We start from the raw sequence: 15,660 nt of genomic DNA, 5'->3' as shown, positions 1-15,660 counted from the left end.
TTTTGTGATCTTCCTGTTTCAGCCATCTGAGTTGCAGGAACTGCTGGGGTTATAGGCATACACCACTGTGCTTGGCACTTTTTTCCTTTTTCTCTTTTGCAGTTCTGGAAAATTGAACCCAGGGCCTCACATTTGCTAGGCAAGTGCTGTACCACTGAGTTATACCTCCAGCCCTGAATGACATTTCTTTTTCATATCACTCTAATTTTACTTTCAGAATATTCACTGGTAGTATACAGAAATACACTGATCTCATTTCTTTCTTTCTTTTTTTTTTTTTTGGTACCAGGGATTGAATCCAGGAGCACTTAACCATTTGAGCCACATGCCTAGCCCTTAAAAAAAAATTATTTTGAGGCAGGGCCTTGCTAAGTTGCTGAGGCTGGCTTTCAACTTGCAATCCTCTTGCCTCCCAAGCCACTGGGATTCCACACCAGATTTCCATTTTTCAAAATTTTCCATCTTAAATGTTTTCTATTTCATTCTTTTGCCATACTGCACTTGCTAGAAACTCTCACACCACACTGAATGGAAGTGATGAGAGTGAACATCCTTGCATTAATTCGAGGGGAAAAAAATCAGTCTCTCATCATTAAGTATGTGGTATATGAGGTTAGCTGTAGGTTTTTCATGGGTACCCTTTAGTAGGCTGAGTAACTTTCATTCTATTTCTAGTTTGCTGAGAGACTATCAAGAATGCTGTCCCCTACTTGTTTTTTAATATTTATTTTTTAGTTGTAGTTGTACACGATATCTTTATTTATTTATTTATTTTTATGTGGTGCTGAGGATCGAACCCAGGGCCCCCGCACTTGATAGGTGAGCGCTGTACCACTGCGCCACAACCCCAGCCCTGTCCCCTTCTTTTTTAACTTACTGATGGAACATACACATCTCTTCATGTCAGGCAAGTACAAGATTTGCCTTATCATTATTATTATTATTATTTTTCCGTACCAGGGATTGAATTCAGGGGCACTTAACCCTTAGCCACATCCCCAGCACTGTTTTTGTATTTTATTTAAAGACAGTGTCTCATTGAGTTGCTTAGCATCTTGTTAAATTGCTGAGGCTGGCTTTGAACTCAGGATCCTCCTGCCTCAGCCTTCCAAACCGCTGAGACTACAGGCATGCACCACCATGCCCAGATTCTTTATTCTTTTTAATAGCTCTACAGTACATGGCCAAATGAGAATGCCATTTCTACATTGTTGAATTTTTAGGTTATTTTTAAAGTTCACTATTAGAAACAATGCCTTAAGCCATATTAAGGTAAATTTCTAGAGTAAAATCGTTAGGTCAAAGGGTATGTACATAAAGAAGGTAAAAATATACAGGTTGTTAGGTAGCAAACAGAAACATGAGAGTTTACATGAGATAGTCTACCTTTTCTTGATGATACAGGAGCTGAGAATAAAAAGGTTAAAGTTCAGGTTAGAGTCAAAATTTTAGAAAAATTCAAGCAGAATTGATTAGAGACAAGTGAAAAAACTGCCAGGCAAGCAATGAAGATCCAATTATATAAGAAATGATGAATTTTTGGTGAAGATAATTAAGAAAGATATATTTTTCTTTAGTTGACTTTGGCAATTTGCAATGTGTGTGGGGAGAAACTTTAGGCTGCCTAAATTAAGGTTTGACAAGCTTGGACTAAAACAAGGTAAGAAGAAAAGAAAGCAGTGATGAGAAAATGGTTAAAATAGTTGATAGGCAGGCTGAATAAGTTGGAAAATAAGGCCAGGTGAGAGAGCTAGTTAAGTGAGACTATAGGAAGCTGAATGCAGTGGAGTATGCCTGTAATCTCAGTGGCTCAGGAGGCTGAGGCACTAATCAACTCAGTGGTGAAGTGCCCCTGAGTTCAATCCCTGGTAAGCGCCCTTCCCCCAAAAAAAGAGAGACTACAGGAGCAGATTAGAAGGTAAAGGAATAAATAAGCAGGTTTTTAGAAGAAATAAGGAATTAAGAAAAAGGGTAGTCATGGGAAAAGAAATATTCCAGTTTTATCTAACTAACAAGCAGGGACTGGTTATTAGTGTGGGAGTGAACAAACCAAAGCTATTCAAGTCATCAATCTTTCACAGTCCTCCACTGTCATTCAAGAGCAGTAGAAGAGTGAGCTGAGTGTTGATTCTCTCAAGTGAGGAAGAATAGATTTTGGAGATGTTCCTTAATGGATTAAAATCCATTCCACTTTTCTCAGTAGAGGGAAAACAAACAAACAAATAAAAAATACTGACTCAGAATGTTTGATATACTTTTAAAGAAGAGATGAGGAGTTTTTCAGAATGAATTTCCAGGTTAACAAAGATGACTTCCATATTATGTACAACCACAAGAATGGGATCCTAATTGGAATGAGTTGTACTCCATGTATGTATAATACACTCTACAGTCATATATATTTAAAAACAACAACAAAGAAGCCCATCTGGAAACACTACATAGTAGGTGATTCCAACTCTGTGCTACTGAATAAAATAAACCTATGGAGATAGTAAAAAAAAGATCAGTAAGATCAGTGGTTGCCCAGGGTTAGTGGGGACTGAACAGGGTGAGGGCAGACATGGAATTTCAGGGCAGCAGAAATACGCTGCATGATACCATAATGGTAGATACATATCAATATATTTATTCAGACCCATATGAATTAACCCTAATGTTAGTATGAACTCCCACTGATAAAAAATATACATTCATCATTGAAACAAATGTACTCTGGTGGGGGACATTGTTAATGAGGGAGGCCATCCATGTTTGTGGGCATAGGGTCTATGGGAAATTTGTGTCTTCAATTTTACTGTGATCCTAAAAGTATTCTAAAAATAAAGTCTATTTTAAAGGTATAAAAAAGAGAAATGATTTGACCTAATAAAAACTCAAATGCCAGCAAATTTCTCTAAAAGTTGGCAAGTAAATCTGGTCCCATAACTATAGCCTACTTTCCATAATCTGGGTAAGAGTTTAAAAATTCGTATCAATTTTATTGCCTTGAATCAATTTTTCATTTTTATCTTAAAGTGAACCTAATGTTTTTGGTAATCATCAGAAATAAATCATCTTGTTTGGATTAACAAGATGTTTTACCTTGAGTGGTGAGCTGTCCTTCCTGAGCCTGCACACAACGAAGCTCTTCAATAGTTTCCTTCAGAGAATCCCTTTCTGTTCTTAATCTCTGGAAGGATATATAAACAAGGAAGGTCAGTTTCAAGCTTTATGAATTTATTCATCAGTGGTATTTGCCTTACCTAATAAAATGATAAACAACAGTGAACCTGGACATGCTTTACATTTTGGTCTTTTATGGAAAGATCATAAAGAAAAAGATTAAAACAATTTTTTTAATTTAATAATACTGAATGTCCACTATTGCAAGGCAATATGCAACACACAGTCAAACATAAGAAACAGAGCTATCTACTCCATCCTTAAGTAAAAGGAATTAATTTCTTAACATCCTTTTCATTAAACATAAAAGATCAAAGAATAAAAACTAAGTATTCATAAACCTTGAAAAGCAAAAATATCTTTAAAATATTCAAAACATGCTGAAAAATAAATGTCTTATAAATTAATCACATAGAAAGCAGAAAAACTACACAAATTTACAGAAAGAGCAAAACACTTTAAAAGAGGCAATAGTGGTAGAAAAGATAAATAAATATTAACAAATTAGAATGGAAGTAAAATAATTCATATTTTATTTTAGATCTATTTCCAAAACAAATGGAATCTTTTTTGAATTTTTTGTAATTTAAAAATAAATAGAATCTCTAATTTTTAAATTCGTGAACAGAAGGAATTTATTTAGTTAAAACACGAATTAAATATAATTGTCTAAATTTATCAGTGGTCAAAATCAAAATGCCTAATATACATACTTACATCCTTTTCCTTTTGAAGACTATCAACTTTTTCTTTTAGCCGCTTATATTCAAAGTCTAATTTATCTGCTTTCTTTGATTCTTCAGATAATCTATTTTGCAGTTCTACTACCTGATACAGAAAGATACCATTAATTTTTATTATTTGAAACATTAGGAATTATCATTATGGGGGCTAAAGGTGTAGCTTACTGGTAAAGCATATGCTTAGCATGTGTGAGATCCTGGGTTTGATCTCCAGAACCCAATTCCCTCCCCACAAAAAAGAAACAACCATTTTCTTCTTCTCCAAGTCTATGAAAACCCCCTCTCCCCATCAATACTCAAATGAATGCATATAACCCAGCAGCTGAACACAATGGAGAAAAACAGAAATGAAAATATGCCTAGACACTGAATTCCCAAATCAGAATCATCTAGAGTAACAGTGCTGAAAATTATAAAAGAATCCTCCGGAATTTTCATTTCCAGCAATATAGCTATCTGGATAGTCTAAAATCCTTTTTGAATTGAGGAAAAAACAACAACAACAAAGAAAAAGAAAGAGAGAAAGAAATGCTGGGGTAGGTATCCAATCACATAGCTAAGATAAAGTGAGAAGTTCATGCAGAAATTGCCAGTACCAGTTTAATAGGAGTTAAGTGGTTATTAAACTGCTTTGGGCTCTAAAAGGTAGTAAGGTAGTAAAAAGATGGATCAGGACAAAAATTCTTCAGCTGGCAAGATAATCAAGTACTTGGGTTTTAAAAGAGTATGATTTATAAATCTATAATCATAGTCAGTTAATAGATGAATTATGCTTGAATTTTTATTCTTAGCCTTATCTGGGAAAATGTAAAGTAAGCAATTAAAGTGATAGATGAGGGAGTCCCACTACAGGTAAATGGCATTTTATTCAGTAAAATAATAGGTGGAAAGTTTCCAAATCTTAGCAATGATGTGGCCATCGGTACTGAAGACATTTAGAACTCCAAATAAACATGACCAGAAAAGAACCTTTCCAAGATGAACTATCAATAGGTCAGAACAAAGAAAGAATATTAAAAGTTGTAAAGAGAAGCACCAAGTCACCTATTAATGCAAGCCCATGAGAATAGCAGATTTCTCAGCAGAAATTCTAAGGGTTAGGAAGACATGGAATAATGTATTTCAAGCCCTGAAGAAAACAAAATTACTACATCCAGAAAAGATATCCTTCAAAATCTAAGAAGGAAAAGGACTTTTTAAGATAAGAATTCAAGACTGCTAAATCAGCATTACAGAAGATACTCAAAGGAATCCTACACCCAGATGAGAAACCAAGATAAACAACCAAAAGAGCAAGGAAAAGAATAAGTAGATGGGCTGGGGTTGTGGCTTAGTGGTAGAGCTCTTGCCTAGCATGTGTGAGGCACTGGTTTGATCCCTGGCACCACATTAAAAAAAAAAAAAATGAAGAAAAGGAAAAAAAAACAAACAAGGGAGAGAATTAAATTACAGCAGATGGGGTAGAGAGAGAAGATGGGAGAGGAGGGGAGGGGGGATAGTACAGGATAGGAAAGGTAGCAGAATACAACAGTTACTAATATGGCATTATATAAAAATGTGGATGTGTAACCGATGTGATTCTGCAATCTGTATTTGGGGTAAAAATGGGAGTTCATAACCCACTTGAATCTAATGTATGAGATATGTCAAGAGCTTTGTAATGTTTTGAACAACCAATAAAAAAAATGAAAACAAACAAAAATAAAGGTATCGTATTCATCTACAACTGAAATTATACACACACACACACACACACACACACACACACACACACACACACACATGAATAAGTGGATAAGCAAATGAGAAGTGGGATAGAATCAAACATGATTATTTCAGTAAAACATTAAACACCTAAGACAAATAAAAGAGAAAGAAATAAACAAAGATGATTTAAAACATATAAAACAATAATATCAAAACAACAGGAACTGGTAATTTGCCTTGCAATAACAATCCCGAATGTAAATGATCTAATTTCTCCAATGCAAAGATGCAGACTAGCTGAATGGATTAAAAAGCAAGACCCAACTCTTTGAAACTGACAAAGGCGCATACAGGCTGAAGGTAAAAAGATGGAGAGTGATAATCCAAATGAAATCCGAAAGCAGGCAAGGCTATCCCTGCATCTGACAAAAAAGACCAAAATTGGTCAAAAGAACCCCAAAGATCACAATATGCTGATAAGGGTACAATCAATCAAGAGAAATATAATGATTGTAAATATATATGCACTGAACTTTGCAGCATCCAATTTTATTTAAAACAAACAAACAAAAACACTACAAGACACAAAGGGATAGAAAGGTCCCACAATGGTTGAAAACTAGATTTTGAAATTGTTCAAAAACTGATTCAAATGGATCAAAGACCTTATGTAAGATTTGAAATGTTAAAATTGTTAGAAAAAAACATAGATAAAACACTTGAAATCAGTATTATAGGCAATGACTTTCTGAATAGGATTCTAATAGCTGAGGAAATAATAGTAAGAATTAACAAATGGAATTATGTCAAATGAAAAAACTTCTGCATAGCAAAAGAAAGAATCAACAGAGTAAAGCAACTGCCTATAGAAAGGAAGAAAATCATTGCCAACTGTTCATCCAACACAGGATTAGTATCTAGAACATAGAAGGAACTAAAAGAAATTTAACACAAAATAAGATGTACAACTGGTTGAAAAATACACGAAATATTCAATGTCTTTAGTCATCAGGAAAATGCAAATCAATGGGCTGGGATTGTGGCTCAAGTGGCAGAGTGCTTGCTTAGCACCTCTGAGGCACTGGGTTCGATCCTCAGCACCACATAAAAATAAAATATATATGTGTACATATATATGTACATACACACATATACAGAAAATGCAAATCAAAACTACATTGAGGACTGGGGATGTGGTTCAGTGGCAGAGCACTTGCCTGGCACGGGTAAGGCATGGGATTTAATCCTCAGAACCACATAAAATAAATAAAATAAAGGTATTGTGTCCATCTACAACTAAAAAAACAAAACAAAACTACATTGAGATACTATCTCACTCTAGACAGAATGGTTATTCTCAAGGAAACAACAACAACAAAATCCAACAACAAATGCGAGTAAGGATGTGGGGAAAAGGAATTCTTATATGCTGTTGATGGGAATGTAAATTAGTAATAAACACTATAAAAATTTCACAAAAAACTAAAAATAGAAGGACCATATAACATTCTCAGCATCTATATCACTCCCAGGTAAATGCCCAGAAGAACAAAAGTCAGCATACAATAGAGATATCTCCATACTTATGTTGTCATGGCACTATTAACAATAGCCAAATTTATGGAATCAGTCTGGATGCTCAATACATGAATGAATAAAACAAATACGGTAAATACACACAATGGAATATTATTCAGCCATAGAGAAAATGAAATCATGTCATTTGTAGGAAAATAGATGGAATTGGAGATCAACGAGTTAAGTGAAACAAGCCAGATTCAAAGATAAGTATTCCATGTTTTTTTCATATGTGGAATCTAGGGGGTAAAAAGATGACATGAACATAGAAGGGGACTATTAGAAGGAGGAAGGAACTAGAAGAATGGAGGAAAAGAGAGTAATGGGAAAGGTATATACAATCAAAGTATTTTATATACACATATGAAAATATGACAATGAAACCCATTATTTAGCCACCTGCAGTGGCACACACCTATAATCCCACTGACCTAAGGCAGGAGGGCTATAAGTCTTGAGACCAGCCTCAGCAACTTAGCAAGACCCTGTCTCAAAAGAAAAAAAAGAAAGAAAGAAAGAAAGAAAGAAAGAACAGGGATGTAGCTAGGTGCAAAAATGCCCCTATGTTAAGTCTCCAGTTCCAAAAAGAGAAAGAAACCCATTATTTTGTATAGTTAAAATATGCCAATAAGTATTATTAAAAAATAATATTCTGGACATAATAAAAAATATGAAATGGTTTCCCACTATTATTTTTACACAAAATTGTATTAAAGGCCAGGTGTGCTGATACTGGAGGGAAAAGAAGGTATGGAATATAAAGAAACAAAATTACTTTCATTTGTTCACTATATCACCTTTAATGAGATATTATCATAAGTAATATGAGAATTTTGCAATGCTACAGAATCAACAAACAAAATCTATTTATTGTATACAACTAAAATATGAAAAATTGTGCTCTATATGGGTAATATGAGTTATAATGCATTCTGCTGTCATATAACAAATTAAAATTTTAAAAAATGAAAAAGAAATCTATTTCATTAGTATAAATCATCAACAAATGGAAAATGGTATCTTCCATCAAATAACTACATTTATACAAACAACCAAAATCACAAATACCTATGAGTAAAATATGTGCATGATCTTTAAAAGAGCTTAAATTGAAAGACACTGAAGACCTAAATAAATGCAAATAGAGATATATTCATACATAGGAATACTTCTTGTCACAAAGATGTCAATTTTTTCCAAATCAATCAACTGACGCAATGGAATTTCAACTCCAAGGATTTTGAGTTTAGAGGGGGAAAAAAAAAAAAAAACAGGTCCAAGAACAGACAGTTTTGCAAAAGGACAGGTAAGAGTCTTCTCTACCAAAAGCAAAATTACTAAAAATCTACAGAAAATATGACAGTGTAGTAGAAGCATGGAAATAAACAAGGACACCAATAGAATAGAGTGCCCAGAAATAAACCCATATATAAAATGAAAACTTTAAATATATAAGGTAGAACTGTAGGTCACTGGGGAAGAAGAATGGACCATTACATATCTACACAGACAAAAATATTAAATGGATTCCTCTCACATCCTAGGAAAGAATAAACTCCAGATGGATTATAAATCTAAATATGCAAAACAAATTTTAAATCTTTGTAATGAGGAGATTAGACTTTCATCTTTATGTAGAAAATAATGTGTTAAGATAAAAAGTACAAATCATAACAAAAAAGATATTTAAAGTTCATTACATTAAAATTAGGACTCAAAAAATACTGGCAGGTCAGACATCTATAGGAAATGAACAATGAAACTAAAGAAATGAAAAATTAAGGGCTGGGGATGTGGCTCAAGTGGTAGTGTGCTTGCCTGAAATGTGTGAGGCACTGGGTTCGATCCTCAGCACCACATAAAAAATAAAGATATTGTGTTCACCTAAAACTAAAAAAATAAATATTAAAAAAAATTAACATAAAGAACATATAAAAGGTTTTATAAATTACAGGAGGACTGCAAGTTTGAGGCCAACCTCAGCAACTTTGTGAAACCCTTTCTTAAAATAAAAAATAAAAAGACCTAAAGTTGAGGCTCAGTGGCAAAGTATCTCTGGATTGAATCCCTAGTACCAGGGGGAAAAAGTTAAATGAGTAAGAAAAAGAATTAAATATAAAATGGGTAAAAGATAAAAATAGGAAATTCCAAAAAAAATATGGTCAGTTCATATATTTGTCATCTGCATAATGCTAAGTAAAATCACAAGGAGACACTATTTTATATTCACCAATTGGCAAAATTTAAATTTGACAATACTATGTGTTGGTGATGTGGGGGAGCAAAGGAATCCATATAAACATTTTGTTGGTAATATAATCACTTCAAAGAATAGACTAGAACATCTATTACATTGACAATGCTCTAAGAAATTCCATAAAGCTGAGCATGGTGGCACATGCCTATAGTCCCAGTTACTAGGGAGGCTGAGGCAGAAAGATCCCGGGTTTGAGGGCAGTCCTAGTAACTTAACAAGGCCCAAAGCAACTTAGCAAGACCCTGTCTCAAAAAATAAAAAGGAATAGGGATGTGGCTCCATAGTTATGTGCCCCTAGGTTCAATCCCTGGTACCGAGAGAGAGAGAGAGAGAGAGAGAGAGAGAGAGAGAGAGAGAGAGAGAGAACTGATAAATCTCTGTAACCTCCACCATGTGCACAGGACATGATCAGTATGATTAATAGGGGCATTTATGTTTGTGTGTGTGTGTGTGTGTGCATGTTTGTGTGTATGTGCATGTGTATATAAAAGTGGAAACATCTCATATGTCCTTCAAAAGTAAAGTAGATAAATTTTGGAATAGTCACTCAATGGAATAATATACAGCATTAACAATGAATAGTAAGTATAAAGCAATGCCTATCAACATGAATGAATCCCATAAATATACTGAGGGAAAAAAAAAGTCAAATAAAGAAGAGTATTTTCTTTTTTTTGACTTTGAAGCCAGGGGTACTCTACCACTGAGTTACATCCCCAGCCCTTTCAATTTTGTACCCTGATATAAGGTCTTGTTGAGTTGCCAAGGCTGGCCTTGAACTTGTGATCCTCCTGTTTTCAGACTCCCCAGTAGGTGAGACTGTAGGTGTGCCATGATGCCCTGACAGAAGAGTGTTTTCACTGAATCATTTATGTAGTTTTGGAACATGTAAAAATGTAATAAATTTTGAGGAATAAACAGATATGTCGCAAATGTATAAAAAGATGCGTGGAACAAAAACCATATAGCAATACAGAAGTTACCTATAACAAGGGAGAAAGTGTTGTATTTTTAAGCATGTATTTACTGTATTATACCTGTATTATACTTTTGCTGTTGTGGTTTTTTTTTTTTTTTTTTTTTTTTTTGGTAGGGATTGAACCCACAGGTGCTTAACCACTGAGATACATCCTCAGCCCTTTTATATTTTATTTTGAGACAGGGCTTTGCTACATTGCTGAGGTTGGCTTTGAACTTGCAAACCTCCTGCCTCAGACTCCAGAGCCTCTGGGATTAGAGGCATGTGCCACCACACACACCTTTAGACAGGGTCTCAACTGTGTTATCTACCTAGGCTGGCCTCAAGTGATCCTCCTGTATCAGCCTTCTTTCTTAGTAGAGGGACTACAGAAGCATACCATCACACCTAGCCCTGTTGTGTATTTCTCAAGTATTCCATATTAAATTTTAAAAATTAAAAAAGTGGGAGAGAGTTGCTTTAGAGACCAATCAAAATCCTCTGGATAAAAATTATATTTAGCTGGGCATGGTGGTGCACACTTTTAATGCAACAGCTCAGGAGGCCGAGACATGAGAAGTGCAAGTTCAAAGGTAGACTCAGCAACAGTGAGGCGATAAGCAACTCAATGAGACCCTGTCTCTAAGAAAATCACAAAATAGGGCTGGGGATGTTGCTCAGTGGCCAAGTGCCCCTGAGTTCAATCCCTGGTACCCCCCCAAAAGAATTATATTTAAAGTTCTTTAAATATAAAAAAATATAATAAAGAAAAGATTAAAAACTGGAAAAACAAAAGTTAGTGGTTTTGATAAACTATATGTCCTAGTAGACAGCTTGCTTAAAACCATCATGAGGAAAGTTGTTTCTGTTCTTTTACCTGTCTCTTATACGTCTCAAGTTGACTTCGTGCTGCATTGGCCTTTCTTAACTCTTCCTCTAGACTGACAGTGTTCTGCATATACATGGTATTCTTCTCTTCTAAGAGTTTAACCTGCCGCCTCAAATCACCAAGGTCTTCCAGCTTCTTTTTATAAGATTCCACTTGACCTTCTAGTTTAGATACTTTATCAGAAGAATGTCTAGAATGAGATAGAAATTAAAAATCAGAAATATACACACGGCTGCTAAAATCTTTAGACAGTGTTAAACCAAGAAAGATTACTAGGCATTATCAGGCAACAACACATTATAATGAAATTATGATACCAAAAGTGATTTCAGAATAATTTTTGCTCAGATTTTGTAAAAATGTCCAAAATGACAGAAAAATATATTGTTTAGAATGTTATACAATTCAAGGAAAGCAGCAGGGGACTGCCAGCAAAATCACATTTAGTACAAAAGTAAAGTAAGTTGTCAGGCATGAGTCATGAGTGATCATAGGAACGGAGGTTTTAGTGGAAAAAATAGTAGACAGACAGTGGCAAATTGTAGAAACTAAAAGGAAAATGTAATTTGTGTGTATATATGTGTATGTGGTGCTGAAGACTGAACACAATGTCTCATGCATATTAGGCTGAGTGCTACAATACTGAACTATAACCCCAGCTGAGAATATAAATTTTTCTTACATAATTTTAGTTTTATAAGGAAGGAAGGAATAATAAATCTTTCTTTTTCTTTCTTTTTAAAATTAAAGAGACCTAAATGTAAAAAAAAAAAAAAAAAAAAAAGTGTGTGTGTGTTTGTGAAGAAGCGAGATTCAAGATGCAAAGAAAAATGATAATTGATATAACACAGACCCTACATTAGCATGAAGGTTTGAGACTGACATACTGAAAAATGAATTAGTGCTGGACAGGAGGAAGAGTAGAGGTCTACACTCTACAAGCAACAGAAAAATGATGAAACTCAGAAAATTTAGAGGTACTGGAGACAAAGAGCATGGGAGAATTCAACAGTTCATAATCTCTTTTTTTCTGAGCAGTAGGAGACAAGGTCATTTACTGAGATTAAGGCATGGAGGGGGCAGGTGAAAGAGTTATAAAAACAACAAACAACTATGAGAGAAATGGGATACAGGACTAAGTACTGGTTAATAGTGAAATGGTGGACCAGGAGTAAGAAACTTTTCCCCAAAATACTGCAGATATAATAAGTGAAGAATAAAGATCATTAATTTGTAGTTAGACAAAACTATCTATGTAATTTTCTCTGTTCATTCTCAGTATTCAAAGAACTGAAGCAGAAAATAGAAATGACTGGAATGATTCAACAGATAACTGGAGATTATGCAAAAAACAGAATGGTAGACTACTGAGGTGGCAGGTGGTGAAGTATCAATAAGAAAATAATTGAAGTGAACATGAAAATGCCCATGAAGGAAATGAAGCCCTGCAACATGTGCCAGCATCCAAGAAAAAAAAAAAAAAAAAAAAGATCAAGTGCCTGGAGGGCTCAGAATTAAAGAATATGGGTAATAAGAAAAAAATGTTCCCGAGCTAGAAAAGTGTGAAATGATGGTCAGATTAACTTCTATTTAACAGGCAGGAGGACTGATTTGCCAGATAGCATTTCAAGAGATAAGCTCATTTAACTCTTCATATAAAACTGAGGTAAGTATGTATATTACTTCCATTTTATAGCTGAGAAAATATAGAGGTTAAATAAGTGGCAGCTGTAGGATATGAACCCAGGTACTATGACTCTTAAAACACACTGAGGTGTGCTAAGAGATTCAAGAGTTTGTTAAGAGAGAGAGAGAGAGAGAGAGAGAGAGAGACACACACAGAACTGATGGGTCTGAAATTACACAATGAAGGAAAGATTGTTTACCTAAGAACATCTATTTCATCTTTTAGAGACTGAGCTTCGTCTGCCAAAGTAGTTAATTCATCATTCTGTTGCCGAAGTTCAGAGATTTCCTTTTCTAACTCTTCACAGCGTATTCGATAATCATCTTTGGCTGCTTCTAGTCTGTAACCAGAATAAAATAGATCAAGAAAGCACTATTTACTGTCTCATAATTCTCTTTGGAACAATAAAAGAAGAGAAAACATAAGAATAAACTCTTCAACATATCTGTGATTTTTGTGGCCAAAAGCTGTATTCCTAAATTGTATCTATTATTAAAGTTGATTCCAGTGTTCCACACTTGAAAAAAGTGACAACTTGTGACCATTCCTCCATTGTCAGAAAGCTAGACATCAAAGAATGCTTCCCCAAATACTGGGTCTTAGGCATAATAGGCAACCACTCTACTGCTGAGTCATACCCCCACCTCTAAGGTTTTATTTTCTAATTATGAAATTAATATATATTTCTTTCTGAAATTTTCAAAATACAGAAAAGCAAAGAAAATTAATACCATGTATTAATCCAAATAACTATTGTTTAACATTTTGGGAGCGCATCTTTCATTCTCATGTTAAAAAAAATCATTAATACTATTTCTACTTGTAATTAACTAGACTTGTTTACTTAACATATATCCTTTCTTTGATTTAACTTTTTTTAATATTTATTTTTTTAGTTGTAGTTGGACACAGTACCTTTATTTTATTTATTTATCTTTATGTGGTGCTGAGAATTGAACCCATGCTAGGTGAGCACTCTACTGCTAAGCCACAACCCCAACCCCTTTCTTTGATTTATAATGCTCTTCTCTCTCCTATTGCAAGTATTTTATGCAATTAGTGACTTTTAATTTTATTTAAAATTATATATAAGTATTTAAAAAATATGTACATAAGTCCTAATTTTTATGCATTTCAACTGATTGGAACTTCAGTTTTTACTTTTAGTGTATAACTTTCTTTAACTCTACATTTTCTGTGAGTACTTCGTAATGGCATTTCCTCCTCCACAGAAAATCTTAATTAAGCTTCTCCAGAAATCTTCACCATAATTAATCTTAGTCTATAAGTAGAAGAGTCTCTACAAGAGTTCAATGTAGTTAAACTTCCTAGTTCCTGTTGCACTATCATTGTGCCCACTGGCCTGGAAGAGATTTTTTCACAAATATTTATGAAATATCTAGTATAAGCAAAAAAATAAAATAAAAATTTAAAAAATTTATATATATGTTTGTAGAAGTGTGTTTGCAAATGCAAAGTGTGATAAGAAAGATCCTTTAACAAGGCTTCTGGCCTGGAGCCAGAGCTTCACAGAGATGTTTACATTTCAAAGAGAAGTAGTTACTAATTGGGATCTGTGGTAACAGGTGGCAGTGGGAGGGAAGAAGGGGGAAAATAAACTCTCCCCTTCTCAGGCACTGTCCTTGAAGGGTTAACTTGCCCAGAACAGTGAAAGAAAAAGCTGTTTTTGTGTGAACTTCTGCAGACTGTGAATTTCTGAGCCCCTTCCCTTACACAATAGGTATAAAGTTCTGAAATGGCCTGAACTAAGGGTTCAGGGGATTAATTGATTTCCCTCTTAACCGGGCTGCAGCAAAAGAAACCTGCTTCCTGTTTCCTATTTGGTGTCCTTCCTGTCTGTCCCCTATTACATTTTCAATGGTTTCATTTCTAACATTAAAGTTTTTAATTCATTTTGCGTATGATGCAATGCTGGAATCTAACTTCTGCCAAAATAACTATGCCAAGCCATAAACAAACAATCTAAACTTTCCTTATTGATTAGAAAATGTTATATCACACATTTTATATATTTAGATCTTCATTTGTGTTACTTGTGTATGTTTACTGTACCATTAGTTAGCTAAGAAAGTGGGGCAAATATATCTGACTTTACAAGGATATTTAACAACAACAAAAATCCTTGAGAAATATAGTACTGATCAAATATTTGAGTTTTTAAGGCACTTCAAAATATATTATTATGAATATGTATTCTGGATCAACAAAACTTTAAACATGATTTCCTTAATAATAAAAATGTAATTTCCCTAAACTATAACTGGAAAATTAGCCACAATTTAGAAACAAAAGGGTAAAGTTATATTTTATTATTCATAGATTTTTGTCTTAGGAGGTCAAGATAAAGGGTTCTCAAACATTTTGGTTTCAGGATCCCTTCATATTCTTACAATTACTGAAAACCCTAAAGAACCTTTAGTTAGGGACTAGGGCTATAGCTCAGTGGTAGAGCACTTGCCTAGCATTTGTAAGGCTCTGGGTTCGATCCTTACTCAGTACCACATAAAAATAAATAAATAAAATAAAGATATTGTGTCCATCTATAACTAAAAATATTTTTAAAAAGAACCTTTAATTATGTAGGTTTTATCTGTTGCTATTTGTCATATCAATAATTAAAACATTTAAGTCTATTTACTTAGTTCAACTGAAAAT

At 34.1% G+C, this 15,660-nt stretch overlaps 1 protein-coding gene across 12 annotated transcripts in view; it reads right to left on the bottom strand.

The window, feature by feature from the left end:
- Positions 1-15,660, bottom strand: part of Hook3 (hook microtubule tethering protein 3) — a 166,811-nt gene that overhangs the window by 35,778 nt on the left and 115,373 nt on the right. For 8 of the 12 annotated variants that reach the window (XM_078031291.1, XM_078031294.1, XM_078031297.1 and 5 more), the window contains 5 exons: positions 13,184-13,324; positions 11,286-11,487; positions 3,883-3,993; positions 3,085-3,172; positions 1,387-1,407 (listed from right to left, as the gene is read on the bottom strand). In XM_078031291.1, coding sequence (XP_077887417.1) covers positions 1,387-1,407; positions 3,085-3,172; positions 3,883-3,993; positions 11,286-11,487; positions 13,184-13,324 — 563 coding nt within the window. The remainder of the gene's footprint in view (positions 1-1,386; positions 1,408-3,084; positions 3,173-3,882; positions 3,994-11,285; positions 11,488-13,183; positions 13,325-15,660) is intronic. The other 4 variants (XM_040268251.2, XM_005342505.2, XM_078031290.1 and 1 more) reach the window with 3 other exon arrangements.

Source organism: Ictidomys tridecemlineatus, chromosome 14 (genome assembly GCF_052094955.1).
Source record: "Ictidomys tridecemlineatus isolate mIctTri1 chromosome 14, mIctTri1.hap1, whole genome shotgun sequence".
Classification (NCBI taxonomy): Eukaryota; Metazoa; Chordata; class Mammalia; order Rodentia; family Sciuridae; genus Ictidomys; species Ictidomys tridecemlineatus.
The sequence above is the reverse complement of the archived record's forward strand: the minus strand, read 5'-3'. Positions and strand labels throughout refer to the sequence as shown.